The sequence below is a fragment of the Phocoena phocoena genome, chromosome 2, assembly GCF_963924675.1.
Source record: "Phocoena phocoena chromosome 2, mPhoPho1.1, whole genome shotgun sequence".
Lineage (NCBI taxonomy): Eukaryota > Metazoa > Chordata > Mammalia > Artiodactyla > Phocoenidae > Phocoena > Phocoena phocoena.
The window spans coordinates 22,971,758-22,996,865 of record NC_089220.1 but is presented as its reverse complement, the minus strand read 5'-3'; the positions used below and the strand labels follow the sequence as shown (position 1 = coordinate 22,996,865).

At 38.8% G+C, this 25,108-nt stretch overlaps 1 protein-coding gene across 12 annotated transcripts in view; it reads left to right on the top strand.

Annotated features, from left to right (window-relative positions):
* NRXN3 (neurexin 3) overlaps positions 1-25,108 on the top strand; it is a 1,619,945-nt gene that overhangs the window by 1,449,534 nt on the left and 145,303 nt on the right. For 7 of the 12 annotated variants that reach the window (XM_065871344.1, XM_065871333.1, XM_065871337.1 and 4 more), the window contains 2 exons: positions 7,108-7,197; positions 17,572-17,879. In XM_065871344.1, coding sequence (XP_065727416.1) covers positions 7,108-7,197; positions 17,572-17,879 — 398 coding nt within the window. The remainder of the gene's footprint in view (positions 1-7,107; positions 7,198-17,571; positions 17,880-25,108) is intronic. The other 5 variants (XM_065871334.1, XM_065871340.1, XM_065871343.1 and 2 more) reach the window with 2 other exon arrangements.

Genomic DNA, 25,108 nt, shown 5'->3' with positions numbered 1-25,108 from the left:
ACCTCCTACCTGTCCTCAGAGCTGGGTAGTGACACCACACATGAATGTTTGAATGATTGGAATTTTTTTTTTTACCAACTATTCCAGTATTCTGGCATTAAAAACATTGAGTTTGATGTCCTCTGCATGAGAGGAATGAAAGTGAATGGAAACTGGGGGCGAGTGGGAAGGAAGGCACCTAGAGAGAATGGAATCACCAACATTAAAGAGTAACAGAGAGATTGCACAGAGGGTGGATATGCAGGAAAGAATGGATCATGGGGAAGAATGAGCCCTAGCATAACACTGTGGCTTTTGCAAAAGTGGAAGAAATAAGTGATAAGAAGAAGGACAGCTAGGAGAATCTTGAAAGGATCATGTGTCAAAAGGTTGAAGACAGAACATTAAGGTTTTATGTTGAAAAGGAAATTTGAAAAGATTTGACACTAAAAGTTGTGTGGTGAAGTAAATCTTGTTAAGTTTGCCTTCTTTTTAGTTTAACCCTTCTGAATCAGGTACTGTTATAACAATAACAGCAAGAGTAACAATCATATATTGAGCACTTATTTTAGCACTTATTTTGTGCCACACACTATGTTAAGTACTTTACAGACACCTAGTTCTCGGTTAATTCTCACAACAGCCCTATGTTGCAGTTATTATTATAACTTTCATTTTATATATGAAGAAACTAAAGCTTAAATATACACCAAGACATAGGTATACTTAATGTGTTTACCAGGAAGGAACTAGACAAAAGCCAGGTTGAAATTGACTAGCCTAGCTCCAGGGCATATTTTGGAATAATTATAGAAGGCAAAGAGTGACACCACTTGAGGAAGGAAAGCAAATTTTATAGTCGGTTTTGTTTTGTTCATTTATAGCATGTCATTTTTGAAAGTGGATCTTAAAGAGTAAGTGCTAGACAGACCTATGATCATGAAGAAAGTTCCATTAGATTACTTGGAAATAGTTTCTTAAACTATGAAAGCAAATAAAGATATTTTGGTCACCTGGGCCTTGTTTTGTTCATCTTTCTGGGTTTGAAAATATCCTTCGTGGATGAGGATAAATTAAAAGTCCAGGATCAATGAGCTTCATGAAGAGAGTTGAGAATAGCTTCAGGAAGAGAGTTGAGAATGGCTTCAAAATACAGGGAAAGGATAGGGATTGGTGATATATGGTCCAATTATTGCATCAGGGTAAATTGTCTTTAATATAATAGCACTTCAACAGAAATGGCACTTTGATTTAGATTTGGGAGAAGTTCAATGTTAACATGTTTGCACACAAACTTGACAAAGCCAAGGAATAGGGGCGTGATCACTTGGATAAGTGGACGTTGAGCTCCAGGGTTACATCTCCAGCACAGTCCCTACTCCCATCCCCTGAGAATGAAAATAAATCACATTTCCAGCCTCTTCCAACTCCCCATGAGCATTCTTGACTGGATTATTACATTTAATTTGTATAAAATCTTACAATATAGGTATTATCATCTTCATGTATTTTTTGGAACAGATGAAGAAATAGACACCTAGATTAAGAAAATTATGCAAGTTCACAGAACTGGTAAATGTCTGAGATAGGACTGCATCTATCCTATTGAGCCATCTTTGCTTAAATAGCTCAAGTCCTATAGCCTAGAGATGGTGGATCAATACTATGACTTGAATATGGGAAGGAATTGATAATATGTCTGTCCACATATATTTTCCATTTCCAAACATACCCAGAAGACATGAGGCAGTGAGCTTCATCAGCCAAGTCAGGGCATTCGTGGGTGACCCCCGCTGCTTTCTAGGAGTAAACATCTCATCACTTTGGAAAGGTGGTTCTCGCTGGCTCCTGGAACCACTTAAGTGAGTCTGGAAAAGCTCCCTTATTTAATAATTCCCTTGTGCTCTGAGTCTATTAATTTACTTCCCCCATCTGATCAGTTTTCTACTCCAAGAGATTAATTTTCTTGCCTTGGCACACTAAAGGATCGAGGCTCAGAACATACAAATCGTTCTTTTTTCTTTGGCCCCAAAGATGTGTTGTGAGGATTAATGAGATGATGCTTATAATTGCATTTTGAGCTCCTTGGTCAAAAGGCACTTTATAAAATACAAGATATTAATTCTTGTTGAGTTCCATCCATCACTTACAAGTGGCTGAACATTCTAGATGCCCTTCGGGTAGCACAGTACCGCCCCCGCCCCCGCCCCCAATCTGACTCTGAGAGAATTTGTCTAGGTCAACACCAGGAACAAGACCAGTGCAGAGCTCAAAGAATTTCCCCCAGTTCCTGTCCTTAGTGCCTGATGTTTGCTTTGAAACTCACAAAGTGTTCTTTGGGGAGAGAGACATTCTAAGAACCTCTAAAACGCTGTACTACTTGAGTCTACCCACATTGATTTTCTTTTGCCTCTGGCTCTAATACATAGTATTCATTCTCTGACTGTTCCTTAGACCCACGGTCTCATTTTTTAGTGTCAACAAAGCAATAAAGGAAACTTTCCCTTCCTTTATTCCAGACTCAAAACAAAATGTGAAAATACCTCTGGCATTAATTTTGCCCAGATGAATGTTGCTACGATATTCCTATTAGCATGTCCACATGGTTGACAACCTTTCAGATGGTATTAATGGTCTACCTGCAAGAAAGCATTTTCTGCCAGCCCAGTGCAACTTGCCAGAACCTTTAAGCCACTCTTCCTCAGCCTAGCAGCAGTATATCATCATTACCTGTAGCTGGACCAAGAAATCGCATTTGTCGATGTCTGAATTGCTCTTTTACTTTCAGTGGTTTTAGAAACCAACTTTGTTTTGGAAATGGGGTTAGCTGAGTATATTTTAGAAGACACAGAAATATAAAAAGCAACAACCAACTACGGTCCGTTCATCTTTGGATGGTAACCTTTGTGGCACCAAATGTAATACGGTCACCTTTGGAATGGAGGCCTGGAAAAGTTCTGAGACCATGGAAGCACACCATGGAATTAACATGCTTCCTTCTGATTATTAAGAAAGAGTTGAATCATGTTAATAATAATAATAGTTTAAATAAATTGGATGTTTTTTCATATCCCAGGTTCTGTATATGCTCTACCTCTTAATATCCTATACCAAGTCCTGTGGTGAATTCGGAAGTGGGGAAACTGGGACTATGTGACTTGCACAAGGTCAAGTAGCTACTAAAGTTAAAACTCAAAGCCAGGTTTGTCTCCAAAGCCCATGGTCATAGCTCCTATGCTGTACTGATTATGGTTTTAAGAAAATTCGTATAACTTCTAATGAATAGGATCTATGTTTGAATCAACAGAGTGTAAAAATGGTGTTGTAAAAGTTATTTTCTGTGCAATACAAGAGTTCTCTCTATCTTTAAGTTTTTCAACTGAAAGAATTTTTACTTCTTTGGGGTCATCAGCAAGTTTCCAGATTACTTCTTTGGGACCTTAAAGAGGGACTAATGTATTGGGAAACTATTCAAGGGTCAACTTGCTTTCTTTGTCTTATCTTCCTCTGTTCTCTTTTCCTTTTATCCTAAATGGATTAACCCACATGTAGTCAATGTGAGCTGTTTTTGCATAAAGGTTGCAGCTATGTGTATGAACCAGTTGGGCCTCAGTAATTTCACCTCAGAGCATTCTGCTCTTCACAATATTATAATTCAACAGTGCATGTTGTATGTGTCTCCAGGAGCTGAAATATTTGATAACAGAACCAATAGTACATAAGCAAATGACAGTAGGAGGTCAATTGTATAAAAAATGGATGGAGATACACACACACACACACACACACACCCCTCCAACCTTTTTCAGTATAATAGACTGAAATATGGCTAATACTTTTTTTTCTAAAATTCAGTTCCAAGTAGGTGAGTGTCAGATCCATATAAGTAATTTAAGAACTGTCTATTTGAAGATGTCATTGTGCGATTTATAGATTTCTCAGCGTGGTTGAGAACTGCAATCATTACATTTTTGGGGTATAATTAGTAATATACATATGCCTCTTTTTAGTGACATTATGACATTACTATTCATAAGGCCATTCCTTCTTGAGGATAGCATCACTTTCTTTTGAAGAATTGATTTTAGTCTGTGTTTAAATGTTCATACTGGCTGCTATATGAAATGTACAACTAAATGTCATTAAGGGTTTAATATGAACGTATATGGATTTGATGAGGTTTGCTAAGCTTTCAGAGTAGTCCCTGTGTTTGAATTCTGATATGTAGAAGGTTGTCTGCTCTTCAGTCAGTATAGCAAATGGGGCTCGGGGCAAGTGAACTCATTCTCATGCACATGTTTCTAAAACATTTCTCACTAATGTTTGAGATAAATTAAAATTAAAAACCAACAAGAACATGAAAAGAGACTAAGAACGATGTTAATGTGGCAATTTAAACCAGTTTGGTTTTCCAAATGGCCTTCCATCTTTCACAGCTTTTAACAGTATGCAAGATCGCTATCCCTAGTGCTAGATACTATCAGTCTGGCATGGAAAACTTAAAACATTTTTCTAAATGTCTTTTAAGCTGAGATGGAGAAGAATGACTCTCTGTCTTTCACTTTCTGAAGGGTCTAAGGTTGAATCGTGGCTATGCTGTCCTCCCAACATATCACTTACTGATTCTCCTACACTGTTTCTTATTTTTCTAGCCAGTACCATGTCCTAATATGATTGTCTGTGGAGCTTTATGCTTGACAGAGAGTGGATGGCGGGGAGGGTGCTTAGGAGGACCGAGACCCATATGTTTGGGGAAGAAGTAAGTCAATACAGCTTCTTAATGAAGTTGGTACACATAGAGCTGTCGGTTTGGAACGCTGGGTACTTATGATTTACATAACGTCTTGCACGTTATGAAGAATAGTTAGCTTTATATTTGCTATTGACTTCACCAATCCATTCCACAGTGAGTGGAACAGAGGTCATTACTATACTTAATATTGTAGCCAATGACAGTTACAGAAAACCCAAAGTAATAGAACATATTCAAGGTGAACCTGGCATAATCCATTTGCCATTTCTCAATTTCTCAGTATGTTGTGACTAAAACTTGAGAGGTCAGAGCTTATGAAGATGGATGACGTCCCTTGTATATCTGTCTCCTGTAGGGTAGAATTAAGAGTTATACCCTTGTGTATCTGTCTCCCATAGGGTAGAATTAAGAGTTATAGAGATACAGGTTATTTTCAGAAAAGTGCATGTTCCTTTTCTATTAGGACATGTGAAAATTTACCCAACTTTATTTTGGATTAGTAGAATTCTGTGTACCCAGATCTACCAGGATGATCATTAAAATGATCTCTACGTGGTATTTACGTTAACAGGTAAAATTAACTTTTTTCACCATGGACTTATTGAAACACCAAGAAGTTAAGAAACCTTTCTGGTTTTCCTCCTAGCTTACACCCTGTCTTTTTTTCTTCTGTGAGAAATAACATTTTGAGGAAAACTTTAAATGATATACTGCAATCCAAAACTGTTAATTGTTCTTCCCATTCATTGCACTTTATCCTTTGATATGTTAATATGTTAGGCTTTATGCCAGGCAGATAGGGTCCCATAATGTAGGCTGGGAGCCAATCCATGGTTGCCTCTTTCATGAGCTTTTTGTTTGTTTTTATTCCTGGATAGTAAGAATAATGAGTCAGCTCCTTAGAATAATTTGTTCAAAGGGGAAATGCATGGGGAATCTTTTAAATATCTCCCAATATTGCCACCCCTTCCCCATCCCATTCCTCACATAAGGCAGGTACTAGTTTAGCCACATGTGGAATCTTCTCTGCCAGTGAAAACTCCTCTGTGAAGATGACCCTGAGATGGAAGTGCCAGGGCAAGCTTCTATTCACCTGATGCTATATTCAATCCTAATAATCTTTCTAGCTTTTAGACTTCTATATAAATGGTTTCCAAGCCACCTGTCTTGAGAATTTGATTTCACCTTCAATGTTGGTGATTTGGATTGGGCTTCCTGAAGTTCCAATACTGTAAGGCTATGAGTCAAAAGTAATTTAGAATTCACCGGTTTCTGCTTGATCGCTATGAGGTTGGTTGACAAGACAGAGCAGTTCCCAAAGCATGGCTTCATTATTTTGTGATTTGAAGCATATTCATTAGGGGTATATGTTCACAACACCACTCTCCATGTCTGTGCTAAATAGACAAACCATCCAGGGGTGGTAACACCATTTATGAAAGGAAGAAAGAGGCATACTAACAGTTAAAAGCATTATGTTTGATCCTTGAAACTAATTAGATATTTCATGCTTGGAAGAAGTATCCCTAACAGGCTTTATGAATGGATGTGTATTCAGGAAGGACCTCTCCCAGGAAGGAAAGAGAGAGAGACTAGGTAGACATATAAAACCTGTGTCTGTTAGTACTAACAAAATATAGGTACTCAGAAGTCTGAAAATGCTATATCACTATATGTATAGCTGCTTTTATTTACAGATATTTACTTTGGGGTTCCTTCGATTTTAAAATGTGGAACAGATCTAGACAAAGAGATAGAGATTAAAAGAGTTATCTGTAATACTCTACCTATTTTACATAGGTGATGGGATGCCAGGCCCCCCCTTTATGGAACAGGAAGTTTTCGTTGGCCGTCAAGGCTTAAATTGCCTTCTTTGGCTTCCCTCTGCCAAGAAGTAGAGCAGTTGCACATACCTGAGAGGAAAATAAGGACGTGCACGGCCCCATGCTTCTGATCAGATACAGTAGAGTGAGTGTGGAACATGCATGACTAAGACACTGAGGGTCCCCTACCACATTATGAAGCTGATCTGATACAAGTCAAGGGGATCATTGTTCCTCCATTGACCCAATTAAGGTGTGGTTAGAGTGAGATGGAGAAGAGTGAAGGTAAACCCATTTCTGTAAATAGCCAAACCTCTTCCTGATGTCCATCCCAAGTCACGTTTCCAAAACATACGGAGTACCGCATAGCTAAGAATAACCTGACCTCACATCTGTCAACCAAGGGCAGAGTGACTTCGACTCCACCTCCACTAAAGATAAATGGATATCTATCTCTAAAAACTTCATAAAACACACCAAAAACCTAGGATGTTTTTGAATGACTTATTGACTTTTCAGATTGTTCTTTAAGCTGTTTTTTAAACTTTAAAGGCAACACTGATAATGAACGCTTCCAAATGGTAAAACAGAAAATCCCCTTCAAATATAACCGGCCCGTAGAGGAGTGGCTGCAGGAAAAAGGTAACTGTCGTTAAAACTTTCATTTTAAAATCATTTGATTCTAAACCCTCATTTTTAAAGCCTGCAAATAAATGTTCCTTAAATGATAATGGCCTGCTGCATAAATGACTGTTTTAATTTTCATTATAATTTGTGTCAGCTTCCACCTGCCATATGTTGATAAATCATGCTATAATACATTGCCATTAAAATACAGTTAAAGGGACTAACATCTAGCTTTCTATCAGCATGACAACCACAAACAAGAGATTCCAGGAACCTCTAAAAAAGAAATGTATTATGGCAATTTAACCACTGCATGACATTATTTGTTAATTTGTTTTAAATTACCTCTTATACCAGAGCTTTCTAAAGAAATTTCAAAAGAACTTATTAAACTTACATCTTGAGGCTGTTTTGGCTTTGCTATCTGTAGCATGGTTAATGACAACAAAAAAATCATAGATTGACTCTTGTAATTTAAACTGCTTAAATAACTGTTATAAGGGGAGCGACTTTTTTTTTTAACATTTGTTTTTAAACAAAGAAAAGAATGAGAAAGATGAATTTTGCCTTTAGAGTTAAACCTACAGAGGCAAATACGTTTCATAAGAAGTTAATGGTGTCCTAGTTGCTGACTGAAACTAAAAAAATAAACTTATTCTACACTTTCGTTGTGTATTCGATATTTATGCAACAAAAGTGTACGTGGTTGAAAAAGGAAAGGTTAATGGAAGGCAAAACAGCAGTTTCTCATTTGCTGAAAAAAACAACCACTTTGTTAATAAAAGAGGGCAGCGGTTATACCTGATGTTAGAATTTTCTGTGTGGCTCTTGTTTATTAGGATGTGAACTATTGTCTTTCAGTGACGAAAAATTTTTGTCTTTAAGAAGCTATTTACTCTGTTCTTTCCTGAGCCAGTATAAGCTACTGTTGTAGCTTAAGTGAGTTTTATTTTAAGTAGACATTGAGTTTTTAAAATATGTAGACATTTGATTGAGTTATTTATAAATAGTAATGAGGTATATTAATATGCAACTTAAAAAATAAAGGACTACTACAGTTGTAAGTTGAGTGAAAACATTCAGACCTTTAAACACGGAAAATCCTCACTGAGTCTTAACTGTTTGCCCTGTTTTTAACGTACGTGGTCTAATTAAAAATAAATTAAGAATAACTCTAAAAAGCAAATAATTTTGTTTAGTAATCACCAGCTCATAAAGTCCCTTTAACATTAAAGATGATGATTGCCTCACTTCTTAAAAAGGAAAAGACAACTAGATGCATGTCTGAGTCTCATGTGCCTGAGAGGATTTTTTTGTTTCTTTCAATTTTATGTTAATAATATTTTATTTTACTCCATTGCCTTTTGAAGTCTAAGTTCAGTGGCATGCCAGGCATTTTCATTTGTATAAATCATTATAAAGTTACTAGTAGGCTTTTAGTTTTCCTTCCAATAGCATTGTTATCAGTTGGCTTTCATGTAGAAGGATGCTTCCAAACACACAACAAAAGTTGAGTTGGTGGGACAGGGAGAGGGGTGGTTTGGGTGGAAGGGAGGGAGGAATTCCAGTTTCTTAACTGAATATGTGTATGTTTATATATGCTAATAATATTGAAAAAATTATTTGCAAACTGGGAAGTTCTCTCTTCTATGTTATTTTAACCAAAATTACTTTTTTGTTTGATTTTGGTAAGTAACATTTATTCGTTCTGTTGCTTTACCTCTTCCTCTGTCTAGGTAACTTTCCCTTCAAAAGAAATAGAAAATGTATACCAAAAGCCCTTGTAAGGACAATAAGTAAAACAGGGTAAATTCAGAAAGATGATGAGGCAGAGGTATTAGGAAGTAGCTGGAATCCTCTTTGGAGTTATTTCTGTCATTGGGGAAGAGATCTGGGTCACAGCATTCCCAAGTCTGTTTTCTGGCTCTGTCTGCTATTGACTGACTTTCTGACCTTAGACGATCCACTTAACCTCTTTATATCTCAGATTTCCCATCTGAGGAGAGGAGAAATAATACTGCCTATTCCCCAAGGGTGTTCTGAGGTTTAATTAATTAGTCTTTGTGCAACACTGACTGGAGACGTGCAAAGATTTAATTTAAGCAGTATGTGAACTTGTTGTCCAAATGAGGTAACAATTAATGACTTTCAAGAGGATGGGCACCCAAAGCAAAACACAAAGTAACCTGCTACAAACCCTGTACTGGTGTTATAACCAGATTTCGTATTATTGATGATAGGACAATTATCAGGCTGGAATAGAGATATAATAATGGTCGCTCCTTATAAAAAACACGATTGATCATAATGAGGGGCAATAAGGAGATCTGGCATTGATTTTGAGAAACCTTGGGCAGATGGTACAACTTTCTCCGGTCAGTCCCTTATATCCTTCATAGGGAGAGGGTAGTGATGATTGTTTCTCACTTATTCACTGAATCCTGCTTACCTGAGAGAGATAAATTGATCAGAGGAAGAGATGGCAGGAGACTTGAATATCCCCCTATTCCTTTAGTGCCTGCCAACTTCACTATTAACCACCTAATCTCAGGTACAGAAGGCTAGGAAAGGGTTTTAAAACATAAGAAAAGCAGACCTAGCCAGAAATAAAACATGAAACAGACAAATAAACAAAGGTCCAGATACTTCCTAGGGCATGATGGAAATCTGAAACACAGGCAGCCTCCTTCCCTATTTCACCCCACCAGTGTCTTGTTCTCAAGAAGTGATTAGTCACATCTCTCCTTGAAAGAAGGAATAGCCAGAAGTGGAGCGGTGGCTTAATCGTGTAGCCCAGGACACATGTCTTGCCTTGCTCCATGCTTGGGTCAATCTTGAACAAGCAAAGACCACTTGTTGGAGTGAACTATGGCAACTGGAATAAAGGAGATCCATCATTTCTTTTTTTTTTTTTTTTTTTTTAACCCTGGCATCTGCCACCGCAGGCTTACCCCACATTCCGTACCCCTCCCTCCACCATGGCCTGAGTGAGCCAGAGCCCCCAAATCAGCTGCTCCTTTTTTTTTAATTTTTAAATTTTATTTTACTTACTTTTGTTATACAGCAAGTTCTTATTAGTTATCTATTTTATCCACATCAGTGTATACATGTCAATCCCAATCTCCCAATTCATCCCACCACCACCCGACCCCCTGCCGCTTTCCCCCCTTGGTGTCCATAAGTTTGTTCTCTACATCTCTGTTCTCAATTTCTGCCCAGCAAACCGGTTCATCTGTGCCATTTTTCTAGTTTCCACATATATGCATTAATATACAATATTTTTCTCTTTCTGACTTCAGTCTGTATGACAGTCTCTAGATCCATCCACGTCTCAACAAATGACCCAATTTCATTCCTTTTTACGCCTGAGTAATATTCCATTGTATATATGTACCACACATTCTTTATCCATTCATCTGTCAATGGGCATTTACGTTGCTTCCATGACCTGGCTATTGTAAATAGTGCAGCAATGAACATTGGGGTGCATGTGACTTTTTTTATTTTATTTTATTTTTTGCGGTACGCGGACCTCTCAGTGTTGTGGCCTCTCCCATTGCGGAGCAACAGGCTCCGGATGCACAGGCTCAGCGGCCATGGCTCACGGGCCCAGCCGCTCCACGGCATGTGGGATCCTCCCAGACCAGGGCATGAACCCGCGTCCCCTGCATCGGCAGGTGGACTCTCAACCACTGCACCACCAGGGAAGTCCGCATGTGACTTTTTGAATTATGGTTTTCTCTGGGTATATGCCCAGTAGCGGGATTGCTGGATCATATGGTAATTCTACTTTGAGTTTTTTAAGGAACCTCCATACTGTTCTCCATAATGGCTGTATCAATTTACATTCTCACCAACAGTGCAAGAGGGTTCCCTTTTCTCCACACCCTCTCCAGCATTTGTTGTTTGTAGATTTTCTGATGATGCCCATTCTAACTGTTGTGAGGTGATACCTCATTGTAGTTTTGATTTGCATTTCTCTAATAATTAGTGGTGTTGAGTAGCTTTTCATGCGCTTCTTGGCCATCTGTATGGCTTCTTTGGAGAAATGTCTATTTAGCTCTTCTGCCCATTTTTGGATTGGGTTGTTTGTTTTCTTTTAATATTGAGCTGCATGAGCTGTTTATATATTTTGGAGATTAATCCTTTGTCCGTTGATTCATTTGCAAATATTTTCTCCCATTCTGACGGTTGTCTTTTCATCTTGTTTATGGTTTCCTTTGCTGTGCAAAAGCTTTGAAGTTTCATTAGGTCCCATTTGTTTATTTTTGTTTTTATTTCCATTACTCTAGGAGGTGGATCAAAAAAGATCTTGCTGTGATTTATGTCAAAGAGTGTTCTTCCTATGTTTTCCTCTAAGAGTTTTATAGTGTCCGGTCTTACAGTTAGGTCTCGAATCCATTTTGAGTTTATTTTTGTGTATGGTGTTAGGGAGTGTTCTAATTTCATTCTTTTACGTGTTAGCTGTCCAGTTTTCCCAGCACCACTTATTCAAGAGACTGTCTTTTCTCTATTGTATATCCTTGCCTCCTTTGTCATAGATTAGTTGACCATAGGTGCGTGGGTTTATCTCTGGGCTTTCTATCCTGTTCCATTGATCTATGTTTCTGTTTTTGTGCCAGTACCATATTGTCTTGATTACTGTAGCTTTATAGTATAGTCTGAAGTCAGGGAGCCTGATTCCTCCAGCTCCATCTTTTTCCCTCAAGACTGCTTTGGCTATTTGGAGTCCTTTGTGTCTCCATACAAATTTTAAGATTTTTTGTTCTAGTTCTGTAAAAAATACCACTGGTAATTTGATAGGGATTGCATTGAATCTGTAGATTGCTTTGGGTAGTAGAGTCATTTTCACAATATTGATTCTTCCAATCCAAGAATGTGGTATGTCTCTCCATCTGTTGGTATCATCTTTAATTTCTTTCATCAGTGTCTTATAGTTTTCTGCATACAGGTCTTTTGTCTCCCTAGGTAGGTTTATTCCTAGGTATTTTATTCTTTTTGTTGCAATGGTAAATGGGAGAGTTTCCTTAATTTCTCTTTCAGATTTTTCATCATTAGTGTATAGGAATGCAAGAGATTTCTTTGCATTAATTTTGTATCCTGTAACTTTACCAAATTCATTGATTAGCTCTAGTAGTTTTCTGGTGGCATCTTTAGGATTCTCTATGTATAGTATCATGTCATCTGCAAACAGTGACAGTTTTACTTCTTCTTTTCCAATTTGTATTCCTTTTATTTCTTTTTCTTCCCTGATTGCAGTGGCTAGGACTTCCAAAACTACATTGAATAATAGTGGTGAGAGTGGACATCCTTGTCTTGTTCCTGATCTTAGAGGAAATGCTTTCAGTTTTTCACCATTGAGAATGATGTTTGCTGTGGGTTTGTCATATATGGCCTTTATTATGTTGAGGTAGGTTGCCTCTATGCCCACTTTCTGGAGAGTTTTTATCACAAATGGATGTTGAATTTGGGCAAAAGCTTTTTCTGCATCTATTGAGATGATCATATGGTTTTTATTCTTCAATTTATTAAGATTGTGTATCACATTGATTGATTTGTGTATATTGAAGAATCCTTGCATCCCTGGGATAAATCCCATTTGATCATGGTGTATGATCCTTTTAATGTGTTGTTGGATTCTGTTTTTTAGTATTTTGTTGAGGATTTTGCATCTATGTTCATCAGTGATATTGGTCTGTAATTTTCTTTTTTTGGTAGCATCTTTGTCTGGTTTTGGTATCAGGGTGATGGTGGCCTTGTAGAATGAATTTGGGAGTGTTCTTTCCTCTGCAATTCTTGGGAAGAGTTTGAGAAGGATGGGTATTAGCTCCTCTCTAAATGTTTGATAGAATTTGCCTGTGAAGCCATCTGGTCCTGGACTTTTGTTTGTTGGAAGGTTTTTAATCATAGTTTCAGTTTCATTATTTGTGATTGGTCTGTTCATATTTTCTAATTCTTCCTGGTTCAGTCTTGGAAGGTTATACCTTTCTAAGAATTTGTCCATTTCTTCCAGGTTGTCCATTTTATTGGCATAGAGTTGCTTGTAGTAGTCTCTTAGGATGCTTTGTATTTCTGTGGTGTCTTTTGTAACTGCTCCTTTTTCATTTCTAATTTTATTGATTTGAGTCCTCTCCCTCTTTTTCTTGTTGAGTCTGGCTAATGGTTTATCAATTTTGTTTATCTTCTCAAAGGACCAGCTTTTAGTTTTATGGATCTTTGCTATTGTTTCTATTTCATTTATTTCTGCTCTGATCTTTATGATTTCTTTCCTTCTGCTAACTTTGGGTGTTGTTTGTTCCTCTTTCTCTAGTTCCTTTAGGTGTAAGGTTAGATTGTTATTTGAGATTTGTCTTGTTTCTTGAGGTAGGCTTGTATAGCTATAAATTTCCCTCTTAGAACGGCTTTGGCTGCATCCCATAGGTTTTTGGATGGTCGTGTTTTCATTGTCCTTTTTCTCTAGGTACTTTTTGATTTCCTCTTTGATTTCTTCAGTGATCTGTATTGTTTAGCCTCCATGTGTTTGTGTTTTTTATGTTTTGTTCCCTGTAATTCATTTCTAATCTCATAGCGTTGTGATCAGAAAAGATGCTTGCTATGATTTGTTTTCTTAAATTTACTGAGGCTTGATTTGTGACCCAAGATGTGATCTATCCTGGAGAATGTTCCATGCACACTTGAGATTAAAGTATAATCTGCTGTTTTTGGATGGAATGTCCTATAAATATGAATTAAATCTATCTGGTCTATTGTGTCATTTAAAGCTTCTGTTTCCTTATTTATTTTCATTTTGGATGATCTGTTCATTGGTGTAAGTGAGGTAGAATCTGAATGAGATTCTTGCTGGGTAGAGTAACCTTGGTTGCAGTTTCTTCCCTTATATCACTTTAAATATATCGTGCCTCTCCCTTCCGGCTTGTAGAGTTTCTGCTGAGGAATCAGCTGTTTACCTTATGGGAGTTCCCTTGTATGTTATTTGTCGTTCTTCCCTTGCTGCTTTCAATAATTCTTCTTTGTCTTTAATTTTTACCAATTCGATTACTATGTGTCTCAGTGTGTTTCTCCTTGGGTTTATCCTGTATGGGACTCTGTGCCTCCTGGACTTGCGTGGCTATTTCCTTTCCCATGTTAGGGAAGTTTTTGACTGTAATCTCTTCAAATATTTTCTCAGGTCCTTTCTCTCTCTCTTCTCCTTCTGGGACCCTATATTGCAAATGTTGTTGCATTTAATGTTATCCCAGAGGTCTCTTAGGCTGTCTTCATTTCTTTTCATTCTTTTTTCTTTATTCTGTTCCGTGGCAGTGAATTCCACTATTTTGTCTTCCAGGTCACTTACTGTTCTTCTGTCTCAGTTATTCTGCTATTGCTTCCTTCTAGTGTAGTTTTCATTTTAGTTATTGTGTTGTTCATCTCTGTTTGTTTGTTCTTTAATTCTTCTAGGTCTTTGTTAAACATTTCTTGCATCTTCTCGATCTTTGCCTCCATTCTTTTTCCGAGGTCCTGGATCATCTTCACTATCATTATTCTGAAATTTTTTTCTGGAAGGTTGCCTATCTCCACTTCATTTAGTTGTTTTTCTGGGGTTTTATCTTGTTCCTTCATGTGGTACATAGCCCTCCGCCTTTTCATCTTGTCTGTCTTTCTGTGAATGTGGTTTTTGTTCCACAGGCTGCAGGATGTAGTTCTTCTTGCTTCTGCTGTCTGACCTCTGGTGGAAGAGGCTATCTAAGAGGCTTGTGCAAGTTTCCTGATGGGAGGGATTGGTCAGATCCATCATTTCTAACCAGTATAATTCAACTTTGCATTTCAATTCTCTCTGATCTTCTTTTTATTTGTAAGCAAGGGCAGAATAACATCAATAGGAAAATAAGATGAGGACCATTACAGATGTGAAGTACTGTTGTGAATATTAGAAATATAACATTTTCTACCTGTATACAATTATAAGCATTAACTGATTATCAGTGTTTGGCTATATGGAAAAAAGGAGATGAATAGGCATTAATATTATGGTTGGCCAACAGTTATGTGAATGGAAGGGATAGCTTGGCACTGAGGTGTAAGATACTGAATTTTAGCCCTAGAGATCTCTTACTAGGCAAATTCTTATTATGTTAACCACTGCAAATGCCTATGCAAGGCCAGGAGCATATTTATTCTCCCCTTCCATCATGGCATTTCTTTTTTTGTTGGTTTTCTTGTTGTTGTTGTTGTTTTCTTTTCTTTTTTGCGGTATGCGGGCCTGTCACTGCCGTGGCCCCTCCTGTTGCAGAGCCCAGGCTCCGGATGCGCAGGCCCAGCGGCCATGGCCCACGGGCGCAGCTGCTCCGCGGCATGTGGGATCCTCCCGGACCAGGGCACAAACCCGCATCCCCTGCATCGGCAGGCGGACCCTAAACCACTGCGCCACCAGGGAAGCCCGGCATTTCTTTTTATAGTAAGCTTAGGGTTTCCAGAATAAAGCTGTTGTCAAAAAATAAACAGTAAAGAGGTATGAGCTCCAGGCCATTACCCAGTATTATTGGGCATTGAACTTTTTGCTGCATCTTATGTGAGAAATGAGAGGCCAAAGGATAGGCAATGATGCATGTGCACAGGGCACTGAAGGAATTGGTGGGAAAATAATGGAAATCTATTAGATCTATTTGATTGGACCCTTAGGATCTGGGCAATTCTGTTATCATTAAAGCCAGCAGATTCCATTTCCATGCTCCAGATATTTTTATAGAGATTATTTTCACTATAACATAATTATCTGTCCAAGTCTTCATAGTGTAGTGTAGTGTTTGAAGCTTCCAAAGGGGTATTAGTTATAAATCATTCTTGACTAATATGCCCTTAAGCATTGCCCAGTGAGTGGCGCTGGGTCTTGTACAAAGAATTCCCTCTGAACAGATGCATCTTGCCTTCTCTGTCCTTTCTGTTTCGTCCGTTTTTCTGCGTTGAGTAGGGACTCCACATTATACACCAGACATTCAAGGATAGCTAATCACTGTGTAGGCTTAAAGGCCATGTAATAGTGGTAGGGGTTAAGTGCCCAAATATCACAGCATGCCTCTATTCATATTTGAGATTATATGAAAACCTCAGTCTTTAAAAAAATATACTCCCTTTTATTAAAAAGGCAAGTATATCAGAACATTGTTTCCAGTCATTAATAGCTAAAAATATTCAGGCAATTAGATTAAGAATAAATGAAGTATTGTTTGAGCACTGACTAAAATGGAGAACAATTCAGAAAGGATATATTTAATTCCATTAAAAAATTTTTCCACCTTTCTCCATATGGAGAAACAGAAGAAAATAATCTGGAGAAATAATAGAATAGAAGGCTCTAACCTTTAAAAGGTATTTAGATTTTTCTGGGAAACATCTCGAACTTAAGAGAAGCTTTTTAAAGTAGGAATAGTTGGGGGGAAGATAAGTTGAGTTACACTGTTCTAACCTCTGTTCTACCATCATTTCATTCTGATAGTTTTCTGTCCACAGAAGCATAAATGGTTCCCCAAATGGGAACTTCAAATAAGGTGAGCTACTCTTTGCTTCAATTCGTTAGCATACCTCTATATCTCTTTAAGGTGTTTTATGTGTAGCTTTTTTCATTAACACCTATCCCTCCTCTTAAATGACATTTTTTGTCTTCCCCCCTTTCTCACAGACATGATCAATGCCTACTTATTTTCCATATCTTAGAGGGAGATTTAGTTGTGTGACTGTAATCTGCCCCCTCCTCCAAATTAATAAAGATGGGAAATAATCTGTCATGATGTTTATTAAATAGCAAGTATTGGTAGAATATTAGGCATTAGGAAGATTTCTAGGAAGTGAGGTGTTTGGTGACCAAAATGTTTATTTTTATAAGTATACAATAAATCCAGGTCTCTTAACTAGAATCTAAGTTAATTTCAGTTAATTTAATTTAATTATCAGACCTAGTTTTTTAATTCAGTGTTCTGTGTTACCTCACTGAGTTTTTATTTGCCATATATAATTCTTTTTAGTTTTCATTGTGTTACTTTTTAGGTTAAAAAATCAGTACAGTAAGTATTTATGATTTATTATTTTCATCACCTGTTTTTTTTTTTCTGTCATCTACAACTGCATAACCAGGAAGACTATAATACTGCTCATCATTGAAAAAGATTTCTCCTGCCTCACAATAAAGAGATAGAGGCTCTTTTGTTCAGGTTATCTAGGATATTCAGCTAGACAGTGGAAGAGATAAACAGTGAAATGTTATTTGCCAATGTCTATATTGAATTTTTGTTACCCAGTTTTCTTCCTTTCAATTGCTCAAGGAAGCCTGTTTTGATGTCTGGTCCATTCAGACAAGGTAAGGCAAACAGAGAAAATGTACAGGAATAATGATGTTTCCTCCACCCAACCCACTAGGCCGGCAGTTAACCATCTTCAACACCCAGGCGCAAATAGCTATCGGTGGAAAGGACAAAGGACGCCTCTTCCAAGGCCAGCTTTCTGGGCTCTATTATGATGGTTTAAAAGTACTGAACATGGCGGCTGAGAACAACCCCAATATTAAAATCAATGGAAGTGTACGACTGGTGGGAGAAGTCCCATCAATCTTGGGAACGACACAGACAACCTCCATGCCACCAGAAATGTCTACCACTGTCATGGAAACCACCACTACAATGGCTACTACCACAACCCGCAAGAATCGCTCTACAGCCAGCATTCAGGTAAGCCTTTCTCCAACAATTAATTGACTCCGCCTCTTGGTCTTTGAGATGTTGCTATCATGGTCAGTGTTACTACGTAGCTAAAGTGTCTGAATGACTGTGTTTGTAGGAAGGATGCCTGTAGGAAGGATGGCAAAGCTCTTATTCAAAATGAGCAAATTTTCACCATGAAATACTCCCACCTCTCATTTTACTACCTTTCTTTTCACTAGCCAAAAGGGAAAAGGGGGAAAGGAAAATTTGTTATCATAGGAAAGACTGTATCCTAGTTCGATTCTATTCGCATCCTCCTGATGGCTTTGCTAGGACGTGAATTGTTCATTTTTGAGGCCAGTGGGTAGCATTAAATCAAGGGCAGATGAAGCTAGAGCTTCAATTAATCCTTATAAAATGCAGCGTTTGTATTTGATAAGTGTTGATTATTCACTTATTATTTTTGGCCCACTTCGTTTCCTTTATATTATATTGACCAAGGTCCTAATTACATTAGAAAATTTGAAGGTCTGAGTTTAGCTATGTAGGAAGTCCTTAGTTTTGTGGTTAACGTTTTTGTTTTGTCACTTAAAAGTAATTATACCCAAGCTAAAGCTAATGCTTTGCTGACTTCCTTGGCATCTCATAAATCTAGTTAGTAGAGGGGAGAAGGTTAATCGAATTTTTAGCCTTAAATGCTCTGGCAAAAAATAAGACATTCCGATTGCTTGTGGGAAAATGACCCCTAGTCTAGTTAGTATCTGCAGAAGATTCAGCAGATCAGTACTTGTCCTTTCTGTTTCTTAGTTTTAAGACATTGGCCAGGGGTTCAGTTGAGTCTTTGACATCACCCTTCCGTTGACTTCAGAGGACATTATAAACCTAGAGTCAATAATCATTTAAACCCCCAATGTGTTCCCATTCTTCTGAATTAAGTTTATGAGAGTTAGGCAGTGGTAAAAGTGTTGTCTACCTTTTCCCTTTTCTTTGAGTAGAAATATCCAGACCATTCCTTATGTGACTCCACAGGGACAATTGGAAGCTGATACACTGATGATGTTATCAGGCCAATTTAATGTGTTTTAGAAAAGCTACTAAGAAGCTGGTTACTTAGCAGTCTTATAGTTGCACGTGTTGTTACATGTATACCTTCGCACATGCTCCCGAAAAATAGCTTTTTCTCTACTGATATTAAAGCAATAACTCCTGACACTTCACTATACTCACTGAAAAGAAGATAAAAGACAATATATATTTCTATTATGGCTCTCTATAGCTCTAGAGCATATCTGTTTATTGTGGGTGAAAGGATAGTTCTATCTGCACAGGTCTTGGCAGACTTTTCTGTCTCTGTCAGAATACATTCCACTAACCCTGTGGGAAGCAGAGAAGCATATGGCTTTTTCTTCATAGGAATGGATGGTCCTGTAGTTCTTTGCAAGGCCAAATTTTTACTGACCTCAGAAGGATTTAACGTTACATGAGGATTCAGGGACTAAGCCATGGTAATTATCAGTCTGGGGCTTTCCTTCCTGCAGCCAGCACATACATAAATAGGAGCAGATTGGGTGAGTATTTGTACAAACTACGGGAGCCAGAGTAGGATACAAGGTACAAAAGTCTTATAAGTGAGTATGATTCTAAACATCATTTAACCTGTTGTCATTTTAGAGGTCAGCAGCTGTAGACAGCTGGAGGATGCTCTCTCTAACAACCTCCTTTCTGGTGTGTTTCTTTTTCTTTAGTCCAGTAATAATTGGATTACATCTACATGTCTTTCCTTTTGCTTCTACAGGAAAGGCTATAAAAATGAGTTATAAATCTGTTGATGTTCTTTGTTTTCAAAGGTGTATAAATACATAAAGTAGTCTTGGAGGAAAGCCAACAGACTAGCAAAATTGGATTAGATGGGGATGACAGATAAAAAGGCCCCATATTCTTTGTAAAGATTAGCTAAAGGAAATAACTATGCCAAGGGTTTTGAACTGTTTGTTCTGCCAACTAGCCATAAGAACTTTGCCCTGGGCTCCATAAAAACGAAATAGCCTTCCTGTCTCCAAGTCTGTCCCTGTCTTAAATACATTCTGTAGATCATGTGAAGCTTGTTTTAGGACCGGGGACCCAACTACCCTTGGATTCTACCCAAGGTTTAAGGCAGTTTCCAGACTCTGAAGACTCTGGGTGAAGAAGGTCAGTCTCAGGAGTTCTTATGTGCCCTGTGTGAGCCCCTAATTTTCTTGAATGAAATGGACTCATAAAGATTTGATCTCTGGGAAATCTTCAGAAAAAAGAAAAAGAAGGGAAGAAGGCTGGATTTCATGTTCACTAGATCCATCACTCACGTTTTCACCTATGTGTGAAATCTTACAGCCATTCCCAAATGATACTCTGTTCTGTCTTCCTTTGCTTTGATAATATTGCTAGAGTAGAGTTGTCCTAAAAGTAGACTCTTCCAGAAGAAACAAAATAAGCATGTGCATTCACAAGTATAAGTATCTGTTTATTAAAAATCCACCGGTTATTTCTTTAAGCGTAAGGTAAGAAAACATCATTTGAGCAGTCCATTTCTGATAGACCTTGGTTAATGTTGATTTTAAATCAAAGGAAAACTGCAAAGTGCTTTTAGTGATGCTCTTAACTGTGTGTGAATGTGAACAAAGAGTTTGCCAACTGATATGGCCCTCTAATGCTCTAGCCTCCTGGAAGTAATAGGCGCTTTGATCTTTCTGATACTCTAGTTTGTTACAAAATACTTGTGAATTGCACGGACTATGTTAAATTACTCACAGCTGCAGTGCCAAGCAGGAGGGGAGTTTGGGGGAGAATGGATACATGCATATGTATGGCTGAGTCCCTTTGCTGTGCACCTGAAACTATCATAACATTGTTACTCAGCTATACTCCAGTATAAAATAGTGTTTTTTTAAAAAAAGAAGGATGTCTCTAGATGCCCCCCTGAATAGAAAAGGAAGTTACGGTTGAGAAGGCAGGTGGACAAGTGATAATTCTCAAATAAAGGTCTGGCACTTAGTAGGTGCTCAGTAAATATTTATTGAATAAATCAGAAAACAAGATAGGCTTTATTATGTACCTTATCATCACTTAACAATCAGAAGTGTCATGGCTTGTGGAAGGATTTCTCTCTAAGATGATCAATGTGCTTTAGACAATTTTAATTTTTTTTCCAGTGGTAAAACTATAGCAGAATGATTAAATGCATGTACCTGAAGTCAGACTGCCTGGGTTTACAACTTAGTTTCTCTTCGTATTAACTAAGTGACCCTGGGCGAGTCGTGTATGTTGTAGTTACCTATTGCTATGGAGCAACCTGCCATAACTTAGTAGCTTCAAACAACAACTGTGTCATTAGATCTCAAAGTTTTATGGGTCAGAAATTGGGGCAGGGCTCAGCAAGGCATTTCTTCTGCCTCACATGGAATTGACTGAGGTCATTCAGTGGCTACTCTGGTCTGCAGGGTCTGGCTTCACGCATGCACCTGGTGCCTTGGTGGGTGAACTGGAAATACTGGACTCAGCTGGGTCCACGTCTCTCTCCGTGTCTCTAGGACTCCTTTCATAGAGGCTCAGGACCCCTGGAGAGAGTTTTCCAAGTCTCACTTTCAGGGAGTGATGTATAAACCTCATTTCTCAATAGGAGGAGTAGCAAGAATTGGCAACCAACCTAAATCTACCACATTGTAAAATTGGAGGGAGGGAAAGGTACTACTAGTCCTTATAAGATTGTTGTGAGGATAACTGAGTTAATAAAAGTCAAATGCTTACAAGAGGTATATCATGAAGAATATAATTAAATATATTTTAACCTTGTTATTATTATATTCTGTCCTCAACATTTGGTATGCAAGCCAATACCCTCTCAAGCAAGGATCTAACTCAGAAAATGGGGCTGCTTCTACTGACTGTAGTGTCCGTAAGTTCAGAGCGGGGCTAGGAGGTTTTGGGGGATAGGGATTTGAAGGAGGCTCAGAGTAGAATCTGGGGGCTGAAATTAGTCCTGGCAAATAAAACGTCTGTAAGATCTCCGGAATGGACATCTCACTACCCATCTTTAATTTTCTTTTCCATTTTTTTAAATCAACCGGGAGTGCTATGGGCCTTGGAGAGTATGTTCTGTTATGAAATGGGTCTATCCACATGTATTTTTGGTGTTACAGAAAGAGGAATCCAGGTTCCTCGCCATCATGGAGCTTACAGCGTAAAGTGGACAAGAGGGCTTGACATTAGCTATCAGTATGAAATAGTGACTTACAAGTGATGGTGTGTTGGGGGGTGAGGAGTGGTGTATGGGATGGCATGGCTGGATCTTATGAATGAGGTGAGAATGGAACTGGGACTTGGATACATGGTGCTAGGAACAAACCCCAGGTTGGCTGAATGTGCAGAGCTAAATTGACAAAGTCAGAGATGATTCCTAGAGAGATCGCCAAGTCCAGCTAGAACAGAGAGTGCATAGAGGGGGTTTGTGAGATACAAGAGATTCAGATTCTGAGAGTCTTGGCCTAAAATGCCCCCAAACAGGAGAAGTCCAAGAAGGGAGAACTGGATCAGGTTGCCTGTGGGTCTTACTACCAGAGATGCCCCAGAGATTGTACAGGCACATCCATTGCATTACATGTGACCCCAGTGTTGGTGGGTTACTATCATGATGCCGGTAGGTCAGCTTCTAAGGTGGAAAAGTTCAACTCAGGCTACACTCAAATTCCTTAGTCCTCACTCAGGATGGAAGGCAGAAGTGAGGAATAAGAGTCTTTTAGGGATAACTCTCAGCCACCATGACCAAAGTGTTCTTGTGAGAGAGGAAAGGGCCAAGAGGAAAATAGTTCCAAGAATAATGTGTATTCTCTTACCTTAGTGCTACAGACCTAGTTATCAGTAAAGAAAGAACTCAGTGTGTTCCGTGTTCAGCAAATCACCATTTGGAATCATTTATAAGCTATTAGCAGAATACTGATCATGACCCGCTTTTTCTGAACTGGGCATTGGTAAAGTCACCTTGACATTGGCCAGGGCTGCCCGGCACCAGAATATTACCAGAAAATCACAATGCTCAGCCTGGATTGGAACTACCTTAATAAACAGTAGAAGTGAAAGACTTGAGAGCTTTGTGAGATTTCATTCTTATCTCGAACTCACAAATCTGGTGGGCAAATGTGAACTATTTTCAAAAATTATGGAAGGAAGCCACAATTATTCAGGTTTTGTAACAATACCTATATGGAAAGTCCTCCTTCTGGTCTGCTTTCAGTTTTAGGCTGGGGACAGTCAGAAGCACACTTCAGCCTTGATATTGATTATTGGAAAACAAAACAAAGCAAAACTTGTGATTAAAAAGTTGATCCTTCACACTGTCTGTCCTGGATGCAGTCCCAGTATGCTGAAGGAAAGAGAGAGAAATTTAGAATCAGAATTTCTGGGTTGGACGCCAGGTTCTTCCAGCCACTTAGCTGTGTCTCTCTGGGAATATTGATTAGACCCTCTAAACCTCAGTTCTATTATCTGTAAAATGGGCACAACAGTATCTTTACCATAGGCTTGTTGTGAGTAATAAATACAACCAGATGTGGAAAGAACTTAGGCCACGCCCTATCCCACAAGTCTGCACTAAATGCTAGACATTTGGAAAACCACTTCAACCCAAGAGACTCTCCCAGGACTCACAGATCCTCACAGAGCTTAGCCTCCCTGTATGGCTGGATAAGCACAAGAACAATTTTGTCTACACCCACACAAACCTGTGATCACCCAGGATTTCCTTTGAGGGTCCTAGATTGAATCACAGCCCTGAACTCACCAATTAGAAGGGATGTATGGAGTGGGAGTTAGCTTAGCTGAGTGGTTATCACATGCAAAGTGTTCTATTAGGGTGAAACTTGTGAAACTGCCATTTTTGTAGATCAGAAGCAATTCCATATGGTTCAACACATACATGACACACACATTTACAGCATGTTGTTGTCCATGGCGTTTTGAGATTCTGGCTAGAACACTGAATTTTCTCAAGGTTCTTTGAATAATCAAACTGTCTTGGATTGGGATACAAGATTAATCTACTTTATTCCAAATACCATGCTATAACAGGGGGTAAGTTATGTTATACTTTTCCCCCAAATTATCCCCTCTGGGCCCCTCAACCTTTTGCCTGCTGCCACCAGCTTGATAGAAGTGAGACTAGGAGTCCACACACTTTTCCATCCCTCGCATTTACCACCAGACAACAGCCTCTAGGGGAAGTTTATTTTAGGATCAGGGCTCAACTAATATTGATTAAAGGCCTTATGTAATGTGTGGCTCCAGGGCTCGTTCCTTTCCTGCCAAGCTTCATAACTGGGGGAGGCACTGAAGATTTGTCAGTCTAATTAGACTTTAGCTGCCAGCCAAGAAATATCTTCTGTTTCCTCCTTAACCTCGCACAGGTACTTACTTTTCCCCTCCCAGAGAATAACTGGGGGGAAGGAAATTGGACTCTAATTTACTCATTACCTGGTAGAACTCTCCAGTGACATTTTCTCTCCAGAATGCCATAGTTCTAATGGGAAAAAAAGGAACTTGATGGGTTTACCCACCTCTTAAAGACTTATGTGTTGGCAGGACACATAGATCAGCACTTCCCAAAGCTGGAAAAAGTCCCTTAAGGGATCTCTGAGAAGGGCCTCATCACATACAAGCAGAAGTCTGCGAGATGCTAGGAGAAGTTGAAGAGATGCCCTTCTAATTAGGTTGTAATGTTTATAGGGTAGAATTTCCCACCAGAATTGCTAATAAAGCACTGGATCTTTTTTTATTCCCCCAACATCTTTATTGGAGTATAATTGCTTCACAATGGTGTGTTAGTTTCTGCTTTATAACAAAGTGAATCAGCTATATGTATACATACATCCTGATATCTCTTCCCTCTTGTGTCTCCCCCACACCCTCCCTATCCCACCCCTCTGGGTGGTCACAAAGCACGGAGCTGATCTCCCTGTGCTGTGCAGCTGTTTCCTACGAGCTATCTATTTTACATTTGGTAGTGTATATGTGCCCATGCCACTCTCTCACTTCGTCCCAGCTTACCCTTCCCCCTCCCCGTGTCCTCAAGTCCATTCTCTATGTCTTTATTCGTGTCCTGCCCCTAGGTTCATCAGAACCATTTTTTTTTTTTTTTTTTGCGGTACACGGGCCTCTCACTGTTGCGGCCCCTCCCTTTGTGGAGCACAGGCTCCGGATGCGCAGGCTCAGCGGCCATGGCTCACGGG